Source organism: Elgaria multicarinata, chromosome 7 (genome assembly GCF_023053635.1).
Source record: "Elgaria multicarinata webbii isolate HBS135686 ecotype San Diego chromosome 7, rElgMul1.1.pri, whole genome shotgun sequence".
Lineage (NCBI taxonomy): Eukaryota > Metazoa > Chordata > Lepidosauria > Squamata > Anguidae > Elgaria > Elgaria multicarinata.
The window spans coordinates 53,082,126-53,104,638 of NC_086177.1; the positions used below are offsets into that span (position 1 = coordinate 53,082,126).

At 39.9% G+C, this 22,513-nt stretch overlaps 1 protein-coding gene across 5 annotated transcripts in view; it reads right to left on the reverse strand.

Moving 5' to 3' along the window:
* Positions 1-22,513, reverse strand: part of PTPRM (protein tyrosine phosphatase receptor type M) — a 527,195-nt gene that overhangs the window by 36,019 nt on the left and 468,663 nt on the right. For all 5 annotated transcript variants that reach the window (XM_063130578.1, XM_063130575.1, XM_063130573.1 and 2 more), the window contains 3 exons: positions 21,873-21,949; positions 18,396-18,432; positions 3,159-3,256 (listed from right to left, as the gene is read on the reverse strand). In XM_063130578.1, the coding sequence (XP_062986648.1) occupies positions 3,159-3,256; positions 18,396-18,432; positions 21,873-21,949 (212 nt within the window). The remainder of the gene's footprint in view (positions 1-3,158; positions 3,257-18,395; positions 18,433-21,872; positions 21,950-22,513) is intronic.

Sequence of the window (22,513 nt, forward strand, 5' to 3'; positions counted from 1 at the left end):
AAGCAAATCCTGTGACAAAGTAGAATACCGTGCCATTTAGTTAGCATAACCGTATTTGGATGTTTTGTAATACCTCTAGAGAGTATGGGGGTACAGTTAAGTACCCCATAACCCAGTTGTAGGATTATTATATTTGGAAAAGCTGATGTCAAAATATAAAGTTAAGATGACTCAGTACCTGCATGAATACTTACTGATCAGAGGTGGAAACAATTGGAACTATCTACAGCTCTACAAATGGAGAATTAAATACAGGAAAACAGTGATAAATTGTCTAAATTAGCCTTCCCCAATCTGTTCTCTCCAGATGAGTTGGACTACATGTCCCATCACTCCAGCCAGCATTGCCCTTGTGGACCATGGGAGTTGTAATCCAACACATCTTTGGGGCACCATGTCGGGGAAGACTGGTTTAAATCATGAGATCCTGGGAAGGAAGAATTCAGTGTACAGAAGACATGGATTGATAAATCCATTTTTTTTTTAGTACTGGGGAAAATATTAAGGTCTTTACTGATGGAAATGGACTGATGTGATGCCGTTAACAGGAAGAAAGGAATTAATATTAATAATAAAAATAATTTTGAAGTGGGTGCACAGTGAAGAAATCAGAAAACTACAAATGCAAAGCTCAAAATGGGAAGCTGCAAAAAGGTTGTTTTAGCTAGACTGCTTGTCCAGCCATCTCTCAAAATATATTCCATTTTGTGGAATATGGCTAGCAGATAGATCATAGAATCATAGAACAGTAGAGCTGAAAGGGGCCTATAAGGCCATTGAGTCCAACCCCCTGCTCAATGCAGGAATCCACCTTAAAACATATCTGACAGATGGCTGTCCAGCTGCCTCTGAATGCCTCTAGTGTGGGAGAGCCCACTACTTCCCTAGGTCATTGGTTCCATTATCATACTGCTCTAACAGTCAGAAAGTCTTTCCTGATGTCTAGCCGGAATCTGGCTTCCTGTAACTTGAGCCCATGATTCCATGTTCTACACTGTGGGATGATCGAGAAGAGATCCTGTCTGGCCCTCCTCTGTGTGACAACCTTTCAAGTATTTGAAGGGTGCTATCATGTCTCCCCTCAGTCTTCTCTCCAGACTAAAGATGCCAGTTCTTTCAGTCTGTCCTCATAGGGCTTTGTTTCCATTGCCCTCCTCTGAACATGCTCCAGCTTGTCTGCATCCTTCTTGAACTGTGGTTCCCAGAACTGGACTTAGTATTCAAGATGAGGCCTAACCAGTGCCAAATAAAGGGGAACCAGTACCTTGCTCTATTTGGGATAAACTGTACTGGAAAGTTTCATATCGATAAATTAGTTTTAACTTTTTGCTTTAGTTTGAATATAAGTAGGTAAGTTAATGTATCAATCCATTTGGTATCAATGGCCTCACACTAGCTTTTTTAGCCAGCCCAATTGGTTGCATCTTTGTGCTTTTGTAACAGCACTTAATTGTACTCACAAATCGTACTACAGTGTTGTCGAAATGTGGTCCTGTTTCCTGATTTGTGAGCAGGCTCAGGCACTTAGATGTCTAAGCAGTAGGATTTAAACTCACAATAAAGAATGAGCAAAACAACAACAAATCCATTCTAAACACAGAATTTACAATAAGGAACCTGGAAACAACATGTTTACTCATATTACTGAGACATTAATTGATCACCCTATAGTCGACACATTTATTTTTCATGGGAAATTTTCATGTAAAGTTGACACATTTATTTTTCATGTATTGCCCAGAAATTAAAAATGTGCATCATAACTGTTGTAGCTACACCAAAGTATATCTACAATTTCCCACTCTTTCAGCAGCTAATAAATGCACTGTTCCTGGAGGTGTTGACAATGTAGTTGATGAAGTTTGAGATTTTCACAGGAAATTGAACAGCTCATTCCCTAGGCCATTTTAAACATCTTAATCTGCATCATTGCTGCTGATACAGTAAAAATACATAAATAAAAAACAGACATCAATAACTTTAGTTGACCAGGCCATAGCTAGATGGGGCGATATCCCTGGGTGATCCCTGGGATCGTCTCTGTGCGTTCACATGATGCACAGGGGATCCTGGGATCAAGGAGGGATGATCCTTCCCTTGCCCTGGGATCTCATCCTACCCTTTGAGCCTGGTTTTTCCACGGTCCCAGGCTGACCCTGAGACCGCGGAATGTGTGACTGGGCGTTGCGGTTTGTCCTGGTTCCTCACAAGGAGCCGGAACCCGCGCATGGGGCACAGAGCTCCTCAGGAGCACTGTGCCCATTGGAGGTGGGGTGGGGGGGAGCGGGGAATTTTTTTTTTAAAAAAAAACTTTTGCACACGAGTGCATCTTCTCCTTTAAGAAAAAAATTGGCAGGCATGACGCCTCTCCCTCTGAGCTTGTTGCGCGCTGCATGTGAACAGAGGGGGAGATCTCATGACAAAAAAATTACGATATCTTCACCCCTCTGTCCCACTAGACAGGTAGGTCTAGCTAAGGCCCTAGTCAACTTCTTAAAATAAAAGTGCATGTGAGCTAAACTACTTCTAATTTGTAAAACCCAGAAGTTGGCATTGCTTCCCCTTATTATTTCTGTAACTAAAGAAACTAAAAGCACAGGTTCACTAAGCAAAAGCTAGGTGATCTAGTCAGCATATCATGCAAATGAATTACTAGGCCTACAGCTCAAAATGGTTCCCATTCCCCAATTTCATCAGGGAATCAGTGTAGTAGGGGGCTAAAACCCTCCCCTGATCCAAATCCAACCCACCAAGGTGTTGTAGGAAGAGAAAAAAATCCAATCACATATCTCTCATACCACATGGGTGAGGATTTGAATCTGGATTTCCCAGTGAATTCCCAGTCCTAGTCTAATCTGTGGTATTCTAATCTGTATACCACTGGCTCTTTTTACAACACTTATACTGTTCAGTGGGTTTAAGAGAAGAACGACTGACTTGCAACTAAGTAAGTTAACAAAAAAGTTGGGTTTTGTTTTAAGTGTGGAATTTTTTTTAACAAAAATCTTCTTAAGGCAGATATTGCCTTAATTACAGTTCTGTATTCTCAGGGTTTAAAACTGCAAGAAGTCACCAAATATGCTGTACATCCACCATACCCTCATATTGTTGACCCTTCTGGAATATATGAACATATACGACTCCCCGAACTTTCTTACCCTTCCCACTTCCACAAGATTTGTCACCATGACTATGCTTGCTGTATTTTCATGCCAGACCATTCTCCAGAAGTCATATATTGTCTCTTGCATTGGTCCTGAAACAACAAATCAATCCAAAGGTTATGTTCAATTTGTTTTGGGATTAGAAGATTATACACTGATAACGTTAAAGATGATGGGTTGCATCCAACAGTGCATTCCCACTAGCGCAAACTTTCTACTGTTGGGGAAACCCTGTTTTCATCCTTCTATGTGCATTAAATGTAACGCTCAAGGTGTTTCTCAAGGCGTTGCACAACTCATACAAGATTGTTAATTTATGTTGCTAAGTGTTTGAGGCAGGCTTAAGTTTCTTCTTCTTTTTTGCGTTTAAGTGGCTAAAGGTTTGCTATTGAACAATGAACCAGCAATCCTATATACACTTACCTGGAAGTAAGTCTAATTGAAGTCAACAGAATTTGCTTCTGAGTAGATATGTATAGGACTGCAGTGCTAGAGATGATTTTTCTTAATTACCAGGGCTGAGATGATGAAAAAACAGGTAGCACAATTCTTTTTGCTATCATGAGGAAATGTGTTTTTGACATGAAAAGAGTTTCAATGGAATATATTGGCCTTTCCCAGTTTTAATATTTCTCTTAGTTTGCACTATTGATCTAATTAGTTTAATTCCCAAATTGCTCTTTCTGAACAGAGACAGTTTTTGGAGACAGTTTGTTATTCTGACAGCAGTAGAGAAAATAGTTTAAATGCCAGGCCTGACAATTATCCTTGCTGTAGATCTTAATGAGAGAAATGATCGGGGTGGGGGGAGAGGGGGATGGAAAAAAAATCCCTGTCTGTGTCCTAGAATATATGCTTGTCCCTGTTGATTTTGTGTGGTCAGTTAACACAGGGCCAGTTCACAAAAGCTAAAATTAATTCCCAGTACACACGAGATCCATAAAAAATGCATATAGACTGTTCAGTGGCGGCTGGTGCTCACACTGGTTGTTGGGGCAGAGGGCAGGGCAGCTAATGGTGGGAAGTTACAGTAGGCACAGCCAACTAGATCTAGTGGGTTGGGGGAGAGAGTGATGTAGATCTTATCCTGGAAAGGGCATTTAAAAGGGGGTGGCGGGAGGTGCAGACGGCAACACTTTTCACACAGAGGCAAATTGGCAAATCATTTGATGGAAGTCATGATGGCAAGGGAGAGTATGGATCTGATCCCTCCGACACACTAATGTACTTCCCTTGAACCTGCATTATTTCTGCTCTACAGCAGCACCCATTGCACTGGGAAACTGAGGAAATTTAACTTTGAGGTTATACCCTGGGATGTGGGAGTTCCAAAAGCAACACACAAAAGCTCTTTTTCTGGGGCGGGGTAGGGGGATTTGGGAAGAACTCCTTTGGGGCCACATTTTTTATTCCAGCAACAACCCTCATTGCACAGAAAAGCGAAATTGAGGTAAGTGACTTTAAGATCATGACCGTAAATCAGGGAGTGTGGGAATGGACACAACAGAAAAGCACTGCTCTAAACTCATGTTCAACTACCCAAAACATTTTTAAGTGCCCTTTCAACTGTGAACTCAAGTCACTTCTTTCACATCCATACATTTCAGCATAGTGGTTGTTTCTTTCACAACACACACACACAGAGCAGTGACTCAGGACTGTTAGATTCCTTTACATCGCTGTGAGAATGAGTTAGAAAGGCACTGATTGGCTGTGGGCATCATCCACCAACACCCAGTTCTCAAAGAAATAGTCACTGGGTCCTAAATTGTTTGGGTAGCCAAACAGGACTGTATAGCCTGCCTGCAGCCAGCCTGCCTTAAGACAGGGAGGGAAGGAAGGAGGGAGAAGCCCGGAGCCTGTGCACATCAGAGAAAAACAGTTGAATCACTCCCATCATCGAGTCAGTCTTAGGCTGTGGTGCTGCATGCAACTTTGCTGCGGCTTGTGTGTGTGTGTCTAGGAAGGTACGGCCTTGCAGTTGTGTGCTGGGGTTGGCCCATCTCTGACACCGTCATGTCAAAACAAATGCATGTGAATCTATCCTGACACACACACACACACACACACACACACACTATGAGAACCTACTGCCATGCAGACCTTTCATCAATATTTTTTTTTTGCCAAAATAAATATGTGTAAAATTAGTTACAATTGATAATGTTCCCCATACTATCCTCAGAAGTTCTTTTTAAAAGATTTTTTTTAATGTAGGTAATGTGTCTTTCGCAAACTGGCCCTCATCCATATTGCTAAATGCTGATGTACCCACTACTGGAGAATACCCATGATTAGTTTTTGGATGTCATTGTGGGAAAGCAAATAGCTAGTTAATGAATCACTGTTTTTCTTGGACAAATATTAAAGCGACATTGCCCCTCTTTTTTCAAAAGATACTTTGGAATGTCTGCTCATCACAATGTGCATCTTATTGTACAACAGCATCTTATTGCACATATTTTTTAAAAAATATTTACTTAGGTTGGATCTAATGGTACTGTTTTGCCAGCATAAGGGAAATCGTTCATGGACAGATCCCTCCCCCCCAGCGCTCCCCTCCATGCCCCCAAATCTGGGGGATACCCTGGAGCTGATTTGGGGATGTGCAGTGGGCTTCAGTGGGGAAGAGAGGATGGGAGACTCCCTTTGCTTGCATGAGTGAGCAAGGGGAAGTCCCATTGTGTGAGTGGACATCTGCTCACACGTCAATGGATCCAACCCAATGATTGTCAGTAGCTATGGTTATATGTTATTTCAATCAGAGAGCTGCCTGCCTACTTTGAGGTAAATTTGTGTACGAGTGGGCATAAAAGTGTACTGCCTGGGGAAAATAGCACTTTAAACTATTTTTTTAAGGTAACAAAAACCTGAACCTACTTCCTACTATGTGAATGAACCACGGCAAGCTTGTGTGCTTTCCCTCCCCCTTTTTCTTTCTTTCTTGCATCAGAGGAGGAGGTTGAAAGCATCCACTTATGATTTAAAACTAACGAGTTCCTCATGATCTCTGAACTTGAGGAACTACTGTTTCTTTAAATGATGACTTCAAAACAAGCCAGGACCTGAAATCATGGTGTGATCCTGGCTTGTTCTCACTAACCATAGTTTAAACAAACTGTAACTCCCTATGTATGGACATGATGGGGAACCATTGTTTCCTTTTACATCTGAACTGGGCCATAGAGTAATTCCTCTGCAAAATAAAAAATGACAACCTAGAAGCATAAGAAAATAAAATTAGCTGATCTCAAATTTGGGGAGGCTCATATGAGAGGAGGTGCTTCCTGAGATACCCGGGACCAGGCCATTTAGGGTTTAAAGGTAAAAACTGGGATCTTCAATTGAGGTTGGAAACAAATTGGTCATCAGTGTAGACATTTCAGTACACGTGAAATATAACAATGACAATTTGTGTCCATTCACCTAAGGCATCCGCATTCTGTATCAATTAAGGTTTCCGAACTATCTTCATGGGGAGTTCATTACAATAGTCTAATCTGGAGGTCACCAAAACATGAACAATAGTGGTCAGGTCTCTATGTTCTAGCAGAGAGCACAGCAGTGTACTAGCTCAAGCGTTGTGGCATTCTCGACCACACTTGCTATCTGGGAATCCAGGATAGCAAGTCCAGGATAGTAAGTCTGGGAATCCAGGATAGCAAGTTAATCTTGGGTCCAAGATTAACTCCATGCTATGAACCCAATAATTGCTGGCTCAGGGATGTCATGCTGGCTTGGTTGGCACATGCCTGTGCATGTACACAACCGCCCAGGGAACCAACCAGGGAGCTTCAGCTATTGGGTGGTATAAAAATGCAATAAATAAACCAATGCACTCACCCATGTATGAGGCTCTCTGGGGGAGGGAGTGGAGAGTAGTGGGGAATTTGGTGGTGGAACAGTCAGGGTACCCTGTGGGGGGCACAGTAAAGGTTTGGGGGCCGCATGTGGCCCCTAGGCCACATGTTCTGCACTCCTGGATTAGGGAGAATGTGATCCTGTCCAGCTATTTTTCTGACATCTTTGTTCCTGTATTTCTTCAACATGTCATGTCACCTTGCCAGACAAAAGTCTATTGGAGGTATAGATAATAAGCAGATTTAAAACACTATCAATTACTAAAATCTCACCAGCCACAGAGAATCCTTTACAGATCTCCTTCACAACACTCTGCAATTAGTCACTTATTCATGAGAATGCTACTAGCCTATTCATTAGGGGACAAATGGATAAATTTATTAGCTTGCTCTCACTAACTAATGAGTTGCCTTGCTTGAAACATTACGATACCTTTTAAAATTTAAAACTAGGATTGCCTACAGCTGATAAGAAGCTGCAACTGTAATCACTCTTGAAATAAGAATGCTTTTGTAAAACAATGTAGAAAAGCATACCGCATCACTAACTGCATCTTAAAGCAGATGTGCCCACTTATCTCATGAGCAATACATAAAAGAATACTATTAAGAAACAACAACAACAACCCATATGTAGCAGTAATTTGTTAAAACTTATTTTTTACTGACATATGAAAACATACAGCTTTAGGCATTTTCTTTGCATCACCTGCCCAGTTTTGTCTCAAAGTCCTACAAAATTGACAAAGGCAATTAAAATCATGTAACCATTCTGGAAGATCAATATTGCTGGCTGGGAGGGATCAAGGGAGTTATATTATATGGAATTATTATGTATTCAAAGAAGACGCCCCAGTCTTCAAGATCTGCTTTAGTGGCAGCAGCAAAACTAACAGTTTCCAGCTCCCTGCAGCCAAAGAAGCATCTTACATTTGGCATTTGAGCAGAGCCATCTATCTCTGCCCTGTTTGTCCTGCAACTTCCTCATTATACCAAAACCAGGCACAATTCTCTGCTGATCATTTCAAATAGCCCCGAGGAAGTCTCATATAGGATAACCCTACATGTACCCATATGTGTGGGAATTAGAGAGGTCACTGAGGTTTGTAATTGCGCAGCTCAGAAAATGAACTTTGATGATTCTTTGGCTCAGAATATGGGCTTTGATGACCTGTAATGTTTGCCTCAAATATGAGGTGACTGTTATGACTCCTCAAGGACAGTTGAACTGGGAAATAACTCCTCCCTCTCACTTCCCCTTCCAGCCATGGGTCTCCAACTGTTCCCCACCCACCCATCCACCATGAGTTTCCATCTCCCTCCCTGCCTGCATACTTTTTAGCTTAAAGCCCTTACTACCAGTAACTAAGCCTTACTAGGAGAGGCTGCACCGAATGATTGGCAATTGGGATAAAGGAGGTTGGGCCACATGGGGAACCCCAGGTGGCCTGATAAAAATGCCAGGTGGGCCAGATGTGGCACACAGGCCTAAGGTTCTGCATCCCTGGTGTATGGCATCTGCACCTCTGGCTGAGCCCATATCATCCCATAATATCCAATGGGGTAACAGAAATAACGCAAATTAATTTGGAAGCAATGGCAGAGTGACACCGTGGTTTGTGGTTCTGCTGTGAGTGTGCCTCACCTAAATAACGTCTTTGCTAATATTTTTCTTGTATCTTTATTTTAGTAATTTGGGGCCACTCTACTGTGCAAGGTTATATTAATAACATTTATGCTCAGTCTAATTTCAATTAATAGGACTTAGGCTTGCATGACTGGGTGCTGGGTTGTGCCATGAATCTTTAGTGAACAGTATCTTTTGCATAGATGTATGTGTTTTGGGTACATAAGTCACAGATCATGTCAGAAAATAGAGTCTATCCATTAGCATTGGGGGTGGCAGGTGGCGTGTGTGTGTGTGAATATAAAAGATGAAAAATACTTTTGTAAGACCACAAATCCCAATGGCTTGGGAAGCAGCTGGATCAAACTTTTCCTCCGAGATCATTCATCATCCTCTTTTCCTCTCAAAATGCTTTCTTCAGCCATGCCGACGTTAGGTTTATATCACAATCCTCTAGGAGTGAGTGATGGGAGAAATTGGAACATCAGCTATGTTCCCTCTTCCATTCTACCTCCCATAGCAAGACAATGGTAATTAAAACAACCAAGGGGAAGGGGAATTTAATGGAGAGTTTGTTGTCTATTAATTTTAACTGTTTTCTTGCACTTCAGAGAGCCACCAAAATTATTTTGGACTTAGGAGATTCATGGGGGGAAAGGGCTAGCTGTCTGTCTTCGAAAGTAATTCTCTTCTATCCTATTTTTCTTTTCTACTTGACATTTTTCAAATTATTTTCTGACATCTGAATAAATTATTACTCTGTCACTTGTCTCTACACAGAATTGAAAAGCATTAAAGGGCAGGTAGGGGTACAGGATTTATTGTCATCAAGAGCTGAACAATTTTATTCCAGAGATTCCAGCTAGGAAAAAAGAGACACTCTAATCACTATAGGAACCAAATTTACAGAAGTGTACGTAGAATACAATCCAGCAAGAGCTGCTGTTGGGCCGCCAGGATTAATTTCAAGGGGTTTATGCCAAGAGTCTGTGCAAGTGAGTCCCACAAAAACAAACAGAACCTGCTTTGTCGCAGGGCTTAGTGTATTGCCCGTTATGAGCAAGAAGCTTATTCTCAGTACCCTTAAGGGAAAATATAGCAATTTTGTGCTATAAATCCAATGACACAATCTGCTGGCAATATAATATAAGAGGATGGCTAGCATAAATACTCTGCACAATGGGAAAGTGATAAACTAGCCGTTTCTCTGCTACTATAAGGGTACTAAAAAAGTAAGGAGTAGAAAGGAACAAATGTAAAAGTATTTATTCAAATTGCATGAGAACCAGTTCGCATGAACAAAACCTGTTTAAATTGGCGGTGTGTGCCAACACGGGCTGGGTGCCATTAGCCAAATTACCCACCGAGGTGCAGCTTGTTCTGTCATCCGACCCAGGTGGTGTGAGGAGAAACAACCCTTAATGAACTTATGGCCTGTGGTTGGGTTATTTGAGGTTTGTTTCACCCTTAAACAAGACACGAAAAACAACACTTGGACACCATTAGGCTAATGGTGCCTGGCACTTGCTGCCGATTTAAACAAGCACCGGTGACGTGTCCAATGTTAGGTTAATATTAACTGAATTTGAGCAGAGCATGGACATCGTTCTGGGGAAAGGCATTTTCTCTCTCGCCGCCTTTCTGTTTATAGCGTTTTTGTCCTTTGCTATATGAAAGGGAGATGGGACATGGAGATAGATCCAAGAAAAGGACTGAGAGAAAGATCTGAAAAAGAATAGAAGAATCTGGAGGCAGAGGGGAACAGGCGGCATTATGAAAACAGATAGAAAGGAAAATGGGAAGAGGTGAAATCTTGGAGAGAGGAATGAAGGAGGGCTAAATAACTAGAGTGTTTGAGATCTGGAAGGAACATCTTAAAATGGAGAGGAGACTAATTAGAGGAATTTTGAACAGTACTCTGCCAGAGTAGCATAATCACTATTCTGAGAGGATAACACTCATGCGAAAAGTTAAGAAGGTTCATGGTATCTAGGGGTGGTCTTCATCTAGGTGCCAAAATACAGCTTTGAGGTCCAACTGCAAAGAAAATATACTGGCAGTAGAAATCAAAATGCCATTTGACTTTTTGAGGACACAAAAAACAGTTGGATCAGTAACCAAAATAACAGAATCTAGTTCCTATTTTAATTAAAAGTTTAGGAATGATGTTCTCCTTAACATAACCTTATGGAATATCACAACTGTTAATGGACTAATCTCTAAGGAGAATTCCCATAAGATGTGGCTCCATTTATACGCAAAACTACAGTTTTGCTAATTTTCTGACAGCCCAGTGATTGGCTTTATTTTAACTAGGTGGAATTTTAACAAAGGAATTAGGATTGAGTTATTAAAATAAATAAAATCTGTACATATTCATTTCACTTAGTGTAGTTTGCATGATCATTGTGGACCACCATGACTTATTTAAGCCATGCTGGTGGCCATTTTGAATATTCAAGCCATGGCAGTCAGTTGCCATGGTTTATTATGTTGTGTGAACTCGGAGAAGGTGGCTTATGTGAGGGTTAAATAATCCTCATGTAGTTCTAAAATAGTCCATGAGCTGTATGAGGGTTGTTTAACCCTCGGATAAGCCACCCTTGTTGGGTTTGCACAACATGATAAGTCCGCCACAACTTGAATATTGAAAAAGCATGCACCACAATCCACTGTGGCTTAAATAAGCCACAGTGGGCTTTGGGGATCGTGCAAACCCATCTCTACCTCTTCTTACTTTTCTATGCCCCTATCTAAACTGGTCCCTTTGCAGACTTTTCCTGTATGTTCTGTCCTGCAAAATTCTGTGCTGAAAGACCTCCTAAAATGCTACTATAGAGAAACATTTAGCACTCATGTACCCCTTCTATTCTGTTGATCCTTGATACAGCCCAGCCATGTCCTAATCTGCAATGAGTCCTAGTTGTCAAACAAGATAACCAATGAAATATTTTGAGGACAGAAGAACAATAGCATCTGGAAGAATAATATATTTGACAATGCCAGTCAAATCAAAAGATTCTTCAGGTTTAAAACATGCCATGTATTACAAAAATAAAAATAAGAGTATAAAGGAAACATGACAATTGCATTTTAAATCTTAAGGAGTTGATTCACTAAATATTTTACATTCAACTGATATTTCTAATAGTTATGGATAACTTTCCAAAGTCATGAAATAGCAAAGATTCTGCCATATTTAAGTGTAGATAGTGCATAGTAAAATTGTAGATCCTGTTGGCCTAGCAAGAAATGTTTCCTACCAATTTCAAGAAAATTGCAGCCAACCGATATTTAAATGGCATTGCATTCTTCTTTTATTGCAGTACAATTGTACAAGGAACTTCGTGCAGCCTTCATCTCATCTAAGAGGAAATCAAGTCGCAAAAAGAACTGCACATTTTTATACAGTTTTTACTCAGTAGCGCTTTACAATACTGCTGTTGTACCAAGTAAATGAAAGGAACTATTTTAATTGTGTTATTTAGATAAATGTATCTGTACCAAGAGCACTTTGTGCTGGGATGAGATTTAGGAGCTGCTAAAGTAATCTCTGCAAAGCCTCAATCTCAATAGCAATTGCACAGAGGAGGAAAGCAGATTCTTTTTTTTTTTTTTTTTTAAAGTAACAATGAGCCAATAAGCTTCTATCACTGTGACAAAGACAAGATTTGGGTATCACCTACAACACCAGGTATAGCAGTGGTTTTCATAGCATAGGTAAAATCTAATTAATCCGGAAGAAAGAATCATAAAGAAAAATATGAAAAATGTGTATTCTTACACAGCCATCCTATATTCATATTATGTTGATATTGGAAATATGTTACTAGAGATACTTCCTTACTTTGTTAACTGACACTAAGCCAGAGTTCTACAGTTTGGACATAAGGGACAACTCTGGGCTTAATACAAGGCAAATCTTTTCATGTCAGTTTGTAGGACATGAAAACCCATAATGGTTAAATTTACCTACAAGAAGCTGTGGAGCATGCCAGCCACCATTATGAATATGCAAGTCCTGGCTAGGAGTTCCCATAGCTTGTCATGTCATTTGAACCGAGGCGGCGGGGTTATTGGAGGGTTAAATAACTCTTGCATAACCCTAAAATAGAGTGTGACCTGGTTCACACATAACAAGAAGCTACTATGGGTGAATTTCCCCATGGTGCCCGCCATTTTGAATATTCAGCCTGCGCCAGGGGCACGCCATAACTTCCCGTTAAGTGCAAACCAGGTGAGGGTGGATTATTGGGGTAGCTGACAAGCCACCCAGAACCCATGGGCTCTTTTAGGGTTGAGGGTGGCTTGTCAATCATCCCCAAAACCCTCCCTCACTGTGTTTGCATGTGATGAGAAACTACAGTGCCCCCTGTTGCATTCTGAATATTCAACATGATGGTGGCTGCCACTATAAAAATCCCCACGGGGAAATTCACCTATGATGGCTGTTCATTATATGCAAACCAGGCCTGTAGGTTATGCGAGGGTTGTTTAACCCTCAAATAACCCCCACCACTTGAGTTTTTAGTTTTTAGACTATGGTTAATAGACAGATCACCATTCTTTTGTTTAAGTAATGTCTAAATATTTCATTATCGGAGGCCACTTATAAAACAACTAAAATACCTGCACCTAACAGATTAGGATGTGTAGGCTTCAAGAGCAGAGGGGATATTCTTTGCAAACATGAGCCTCGGGGCCATTATTTAAAACAAAACAGAAAACAACAACAACAGAGCAGCGATTAATCAGGAGTATTCAGTTGCGGATAGGGGAGAAATTAAGCCAGTGAATGAATTCGAGAAGAGAATCATACCTTCCAGACACACTAGATAGGAAGTTTGACACAGAGTCCTATCTCAGGATAGCAACAGTGTCGAAACCAGTTGAACCAGTTGAGAATTTAGATGAGAACTATTCACAGAACAATCTCAACAAGACCAAGCTGATTACCCAAGCTGGCTAAACTGTGCAACTGATTGAACCCATGAGTGCAATGATTGTGTGCATGATTGAACTCATCCATCCAGATTATCCTTACCCATCCTGGTGCCTCCCAGATGTGTTGGATTACAACTCCCAGCGCTACAGCCAACATGTTGGGTGGTGGATAATGGGAGTTGTTGTCTGGAAGGCACCAGGTTGGGGAAGGGTAATCTGGTTGGATGAATTCAATCATTTGCACATGATCATTGCGTACTCAGGAGTCCAATCAGTTGCCGATCTAGATAGCGAAGGACTCAAAAGCCTTTTACAGTTCCAATGATCATCGTCATCATCACTGTCATTGTCGCTGTCATTGTCTTCATCTGAAGGCTAGAAACAGGGCAACAAATGCTTCTGTAAATGCAATATGTGTCTCTTCTATTCAGTTATGTTGACAACTTAAATTGAACTACTCAAAGAAATACCTTCCCTTTAAATATTTGAAGGAGAATTTTTGCTAAGAAATTTGTATTTGTGTTTTGAAAGCCCTTATTGAACAGCCATTGCAACATTCATGGCAATAGGTGGAAAGGAAAGTGGAACGATATGAAAGACATTTTCTTATATTGGCATATTTGTGTTGCCACAGTCAAAGCTGGGTAAACACCTGCATTATAAATACTTCTCTCCAGGGGCTTATAACTGACATGAAAAGGTTTTCCCCATGATTGAAACATGATCGGTTTCTTGCATTGAGGGAGAAAATTATGTTTACAGTACAAGCGAGAAAGTAAATGGTTTCTTTGTTTTTAAGCTGGAGGCAAACTGAAGGAGCAGAAATGCCTGTTATAAAATTAGTAATTAAATACTTTATTAGGCCTAATATATCTTAATAACTTGTGCCTTAAGCACATTAAACATAATCACTGCTCCTATGCATAATTATAAGAGTGCCTTTATGGTACATATGTGCTACTCAAATGTTTGTGCCAGACATAGGGTATGTAGGCTAATATGATATACGATAAGTACTTGATCAATATGCAGCACTTTGTCTTTGTTTGTTTAATGCAGCCGTTTTAAAGGTTTTGGTGTTCCTTAATTAAAAAACAAGTAATCAATGCTTGGTACATTCATTTTTACATTATTTTGAGAGAGGGAGACATTTTTCTCCCTCTCTCAAAATACTAGAACCCAGGTCATCCCAAGAAACTGGTGGGAGATTTAGGACAGATGAAAGGAAGTACTTCATTAAACAGCGCATAGTTAAACTATGGAATTCACTACTACAAGATGTAGTGATGGCCACCAATTTGGATGGCTTTAAAAGGGGGTTGGATAAATTCCTGGAGGAGAAGGCTATCAATGGCTACTAGCCCTGATGGTTAAGTGCTACCTCCAGTAGCAGAGGCAGTAAGCTTATGTACACCTGTTGTTGGGGTATATGGGTGGGAGGGTGCTGTTACACCTGTGTCCTGCTTGTGGGTTCCTGGTTAACAGCTGGTTGGCCTTCGTGTGAACAGAATTCTGTACTACATGGAGTCCTGGTCTGATCCACCATGGCTCTTCTTATGTTCTTAAAGTGACAACCAGCGAATAAGAAAATAGCAGATCCACACACCCCTTTTTTTTAACAGTAAATAGACTTTAAAGAATTATTTTCTTTTGGAAAATGTCAAATACTTATTTTCAAATTGTGCCTGCTTGGTTTTTGTACACAATCCATTGCACTGAGTCAATACTGAAGAGTTTTACAAGAAGATGACCCAGCTGCTTTCTGTGTCTGCCAATTACTGCAGATCACCTAAAGTCTTCATTAGTGCCAATTTCAGCCTATTACAGCTACTGTATAGAAGAAAAGTAGATGGTAATTTTCCAACCCAAATTGCAGGTTTTGAATTTATTGCACTTAAAATGTAGTTAGATGGTCTCTTGGTACACCATTACATAAAACACATTTTGCTCTTCTTATTCCAGTACCCTAATCAACCAGAATGGGAAGGGGGCAAAAGGTAAGCTCATTGCCATGTAAAGCCAACTCTGGTTCACTTGGAAGATATTAAAACAGCAAGAAACAAGTGATTCTGCAACCCTCCAGCTTTGTTAAAAGCCAGATTGGTAGCCTATTGCAAACCGATTAGGTGTCGCTATTTAGCCGCAACCAATTATATTTGCTCATTAACACTTGATACGTTGAATGGAGCTAAAGAAGAACACTAGGACAATTAAATGACAATCTCAACCAACTCTAAAGAGATTTGAACTGATTTCTAAATTGATTTCTTTTTTCCTGTGGAGCATATTGAAAAACATGTACATGCACAAAGATGGGGAGCAGTTGGATCTGAAAGGCTGCTGAAAGGATGATTGTGAAATATTTTAAGGGAAATATCCCAAACATTCAGTTCAAATCTCTTTCAATAGGCATGTTTCCCAAAAGTATAGGAATAACTCTGAATAGGTTCCAGAGACATCCTGAGCTGACAGTTTACGTCAAGAGATGATGGATGGAAAAGTAAGAGGATGGCATGAATTTTCGTCTCCTCTTCTCATCCCAGGATGCCAAAGATCACTTCTCACATGGTTTCCTGGTTTTTTCCGTTCACACACAAGTTTTCTACCCATATGACAGTGCAGTGTGTGAGATAGGAAAATACAGAATTTAGACATAGCAGCTTCCACACTCACTAGCGATGTGAGCAGAATCTGAAAATGAGGGGGAAGGAGTCAGATTCTGGACTTCTGTAAGCTGAATCCCCTCAAACCAGGTCAGTGTCAAATTGGCTCCGACTCTGGAGAGATCAATCTGAGTTGGATCTGTTTCAGCCCATAGTGGTTCTCAGTACCTCTCTCTGTTCCCCACCCCCTTTTTCCAAAGTTATTGCGATAGAGCGAAGAAGGGAAGGTTTTCTAGGAATTGCCACAGTATGACTTCAGGCCCTAATCAACATTAGAACATTAGGAAGGAACATCATTAGGAGCACAATGGAGTCAAGAAGGCTCACTGATTTTGAAAGGATCCTATTTAAAATGGCAAACACCTTCCAATTTAATTCAATCCAAATGGACCATTCTGAATTAGCAGGGTGTGTGTGTGTGTGTGTGTGTGTGTGTGTGTGTATCCACAAAATGGATCTAAGAGATTATGGAAGTTGCTGCAGCTAAATGCCATCACAGTACTCAAATATGAATTTACTCATGTGGATGGGAAAAGATGATAGAAGGTAATGAACTGTCAATAAATTGTAAGAATGAATCTTGCCTGTAGGAAATGATGTTTTACAAATATTACTCAAAATTGAACATGACATTTAAATCATTAATATGTGTATTTGTCTTTCTGTGGCTCATTATGTGCATTACAGTGCAACATATGTTTAAATCATGCACCTTCTCACATGTGGAGGTTGTTTTTGTTTTTGAGAGATGGGTGCTGCTTAATAAATACCTGTGGTGACATAACTGTGAAGAAAATGAATGGTCACTAGGTTGAGCTATAGTGCTGTTTAGTTAGGGCAACTGTGGTTATAAACAAAGACTGAAAGTTTTTCTACACAAGCGATTTATTGCTTACTCATGATTGGTCACTCACAGAAGTTTGTAGGTCCTTTACATGACATCATCAACCTCCAGGACGTCTCCTGTGCTTTCCCCCATTTATCCCACTTTCAGATGACTTCCACAAAGAAAAAGAATATTGCAAGTAGTGTTTTCTAGGCTATTTCATTCAATGTTTTTAGGATGTTTTTAACAATGTATATTATGTTTTAATTCAGTTTTATGTATTTTATCATTTATTGTTGTTCCCTGCCTCGATCAAAATGGAAAGGCGGGTAAGAAATAAATCTATTATTATTATTATTATTATTATTATTATTATTATTATTATTAGTGTCTTGAACCTTCGAATACTACTACTTCATCTTCTGTATGGTATAACCGCAACAGCCACAACGAATTAATGGCATATGTTCATCAGAGAGCACAGCTCTAACAATGATGGCTATTTCTTTATTACATAATACAGGCAGTGATGCAGCTACATACATTTAGATCTTGGCCTTAATGATCCTGTAGATGGCCATATGTATTATTTGAGTTGTGATGCACACAACTCACATTTCTCTTCCAATACGTCCAATTGCCATTCCAAATTTTAAAACTAAAACTGCTATATGTTAGAATAATAACTATTATATAGCAACAACAACAACAACACTTTATGCAAGTGCATTTTGAGTCACTCAAATCATAGCACCATCATGACTACAGGTATAAAATGGCGTTTGCGCCTGCTGTCCTGAACATCTGCCACTCTCTGAGTGGTTGCTGGGGTGGGAGGCTGCAAATTAGGGTGGTCCAGCCCTAGCTGTACCACTGAACACAGGAATAGAGATTCTATTCCTTTACTTTGGACATAAACCTTACAAAGCTGGTAGTCTGCTAAACATATGAAACTGAGTGAGGATGCTCTCTATACTGTGTCAGCTTTGGTTGTAGCATTAGCAGGAAAAGAAAGGTTGCCAGAGTGGTCCATAGTGTGGTTTAGCCTAACCCCTCCCCCGCCACTCCTTTTTTAAAAAACAAACAAACCAGCATTGTTCATCAAGGTTGATATCAAGACTCTTGACTTCTGTATTCAGTTGGGGGATGCTGTGATGTTAGAGGGCTTATCTGAGCAACTTATCTGGTGCTTGGGTTGAAGTATTAGTTGTTTACTACAGCTTAAAGTTAAAAAAAAATCACAAGAATGCTTTTCACTTAAAGGGAAATGCACATATACACAAGAAAATCATAAACGTGAGATGAACTTACCTTGTGTAGCAATATAGTGGTTTGGCCTGTGATATCCCTGAAATGAAATATTTAAAAAAGTGTTTTGTGTCAATCTTGAACACAATCTGTCAGAGGTACGAGGTGAAAGTCATAAGCATGAATACATACGAATTATTGAATGTCACATTGATTCAAAAAACATGTTAAGTTTTCGATTTGTGAACATGAAAACAGCTGGGATGAGAAGCAGCAGCAGAAGATGACAAGAGGCTTCTTAAACTTTGCATGATTAAGTAAAGAACAGAGCTGCTGAGATCTACAGGACTCTGATTCCAAGGAAATATTCGAAGTTATTGATCTTTGGAAGGAGTAGTAACATTTATTTGTGAAGGCCCTCTCACATATCAATGTACTTGCAGCACTGCAAGGCAATGTTATCAGGGCATTAAATTAACCAATGAAAAACTACTTTTCTGTGTTCTGATTCCACATCATCCAGATAATGTTTGGCAGCTCCAATCATACAGTTACTGGCCATACTAGCACCCTCAGTTCTGCTAACTAGGGGCTCATCTACAGCAAGCAGGATGTTCCACTATGAAAGTGGTATGAAAGTGGTATATTAAAGGCAGGAGCCATACTATTGCTTTATAGCAGTATTGACGTGCGCTGACAACTGTTGGGCCCCATTGACACATACCATATACTGCTTTCATGCCTCTTTCACAGTGGAATATCCTGCTTGGTATAGATGTGTCCCTGGGCCCCAACAGTTGTCAGTGCACTTCGGTACCACTATAAAGCAGTAGTGTGGCTCCTGCCTTTTATATACCACTTTCATAGCGGAATATCCTGCTTGGTGTAGATGAGCCCGAGGTGGCACTGGTGGGAGAAATAATCATCACTGTGGAACCATGAGGAAATATTTTTTCAGTGACTTTTATTGAGATAATATGTGAATTAGGACTAAGTCTTCACCTATTGGACACTGTTTAAAATGTGCATGATTCAGAGGAGACCTTCCCTGTAAAATGTACGTTGCCATAGCAGGAAAGGTAACTGCTGCGTCACTGCACAGAATTTTATAAGCATTATATTACCCTTGCTCATCAAAGATTATTATGTTTACATCCCCTTTGCATTCACTTCTTTATGAGTATGCTGTTAATTCCATTAATGTCTTTGAAGCAGGAAATTTATAAACAATTGCCACTGAAATTTATAGGACTTGTTGTTCTGGTCTACTTAAAAGTAATTACTGCTAACACACATAATTAAAAATGAACCTGAAAAGCACAAATAGCAGTCTGAAATGTGAATAAAAATGCAGTTGTTCACAGTTGCAAGCTGTTATAGATATTCATAAAGTTAATGCTAGATCTTTATCATTTTTATACATCCAATCAGAGCAGAACGTTATTAAGAAATCTTTTGGAATCATGATTTGTTTATGATCAGGAAAAATGCCATTTTATTGAGCATATGTACTGTGAATTGTTTGCTCAGCTCTAAATAGAAAACTCAATGGAAAACAACCCTGTGCCTTTCTCTGGAAAGCAAGAATAATATAATCATATGCTGGATGAGCAGTAAATACTAATAACTTATGGATTTTTGTTGTAACACTGAATATTGACTTCTATTTGGGTATGAAGAACAACAGAATATGCATTGCGCTGGTATGGTTGTTATTAGAGCAGCTTTGCCAAGTTTCAAACACATACATTGGTGCATCCATATAATTATATGTATTATTTCCAAAGGTGTTTTCAAACAATGGTGATTGTATACCGCCAACCAAATAAAGGAAGCAATGTAAAGTCATATTCTTTATAACAGCGTTAGAAGAGAGGGCTGGCAAGAAGGACATGTGCCAGGGCATGGAACAACTTCCATTTGGAGAACGTCTTTAATTAGTCCATCTGTGCATAGCGAATCAGTAAGCAGATTAAGAGATTTCTTCCATTTCCACCACAAAGAGCTAAACAAATGTGTGGTGATGTGAAATTTTTTTCTCAATTAGCGGTAAACCAATGCACACAAATGGCCTGCCGCATGGTGATAGCCACCCTAGGGAGAAATTCGAAACTGGCTTCAGCATGACATTAATAATGTTCACTTATCCAAAGATATTAGGGATACTCCAAACTCTATTACTAAGGAGTGGTACGGTATGAAGAAGGCTTGAAACAGTCAAGAAAGACTAAATGAAGAATTATGATTAATCTGCAGTGCTGCCTTCTAAGCCCCAGTCCTGACTATGCAAGTATTAGATTTATGTCTGAATTAGCCACTATTTAAATGTATTTCATTTAGAGCAAGCCAAGGGACATAATGACCAATGTTGATCCTGCCAAATAAGAACAGAGATGATTTGCTTGATGCAAGTCTTACAGGATAATAAAGTGTGTAAAATCATAAATAAATAACTACTGTATTTTTAATTAACTGGAAAAGGAATGTTCTAAATTCACTTTTGACATAGCCAGTGGAAAGGTACGCAAAAGTGGTAGCTTTGTCCCAAGTTGATGCTAATGAAGACAAAAGCAATGTTGAGAACATTAAATAAAGGCGTAATCCTATGCTGTGAATTGCAGGACTTCTTTGTGTCTTAACATGCGTAGGATTGTGCTCTAAGCATGCAATGCTATGCTTGTTTAGACAGAAAAAGGCCTACAACTGCCAGCATTCTCCAGCACCCATGCTGGGAGTTGTAGGACTTTTTACTGTCCAAACATGCATAGGATTGCATCCTAAGATGACTAAGTTGTTCTAAGTTAGCAAACATCAAAGTGATGTGTGAACATGAAAATCACTGAAGTTTCTTTGTACACTTACGGCATAAAATAGCATTGATTCTTCATAGATTTTCAATTCTACTTTTGATTTCATTCTTTCAATGCCCCCAAAATACTGTCTCTTAAAGAATTTAATCTAATGTAAAACATTAAGTTAACATGATGCAGAATGAACAAAGAAGCAGCCTTCAATAATTGAACAGTGTACATATTTAATGGAATGTCTTGCTTGCATTAGAAGTACTGGTTAACAGATGCAGACTATACTTTGAAGGCTGCTTAAAAGTGCAGAGATGACAAGAGATTTCAAGTCACTGCATTAGGAATTACAGAGTTTTGTCACATTAATATGCAAACAGCTCCCCTTTAAAAAGAAATTATGCCAAGTTGTTGACAGAAAATGAATATAACAATGCTTTGGTCCACATAAGCTATAGGAGGAAAAGTAGCCAGATAACATTATTGGCAAGGCTCTATTCCAGAACACAGCAATTTTGGGAAATGACTGATTTAATTTTCTTATTAGCCAAGCTTTGGTAGTTGTAATGTCAACTTTAGTGTACATGTGGGGTCTGTTGATTATGGTTTCTGATAGTATTACACAGCTGGCAGCCTGAACACATGCAAGATTTATTTTAAATAGCAAATAAACAAAGTGTCTTTCTTTGAATAGTACTGTTAATAGCGTTAAATTTGTTATCTGGATGAGCATACATACATCAATATAATTTCCATTGATGTAGTCAGAGTTTAAGTCCCCTTCGATGGGCTGCAGTCTAACTCGAGAATGATCATCTGAAATAGAACACACAAAAATGGATTAAATAATTTGCATTCCACTCAGGGCCAGCATCAACGGTAGGCATGGCTGGGCACTGGCCTAGGGCCCACACCCCAGAGGGGACCCCTGGCAAGAGCCCCCTAGACTTACTCCTCCTCTTCACCACTGCAACCAGCGTGCCTAACTGCCTCTTGCCCAGACGATGTTGGTGAGGAGGAGGAGCAACAGATGCCTACTTGCTCCTTGACTCTCTGTCGGTCTGTCTGTCTGTCAAGCAAGCAAGTAGCAGCAATGGCAAGAAAGAGGATGAGGAGAAATAGCACCCGATGACAATGGTGGCGAGAAGGTAGACTCACCGAGGAGGGAGCCCATTGAGTATGTATTGCCCAGGCACCCTCCCACCTGGAGCTGGCATTGATTCCACCCACTATGCCACCAAACAACAGCATCAAATAGTTATGCGTCTATTAGAGGGAACACTACCTGACTTGTGCAAGATACATTGTGGCTTCACAATATTACTTTAAAAGGTTAGTTGTTTTGGGGGGGGTAGTGGTAGTGGTTTTAAAAAGAAAAAG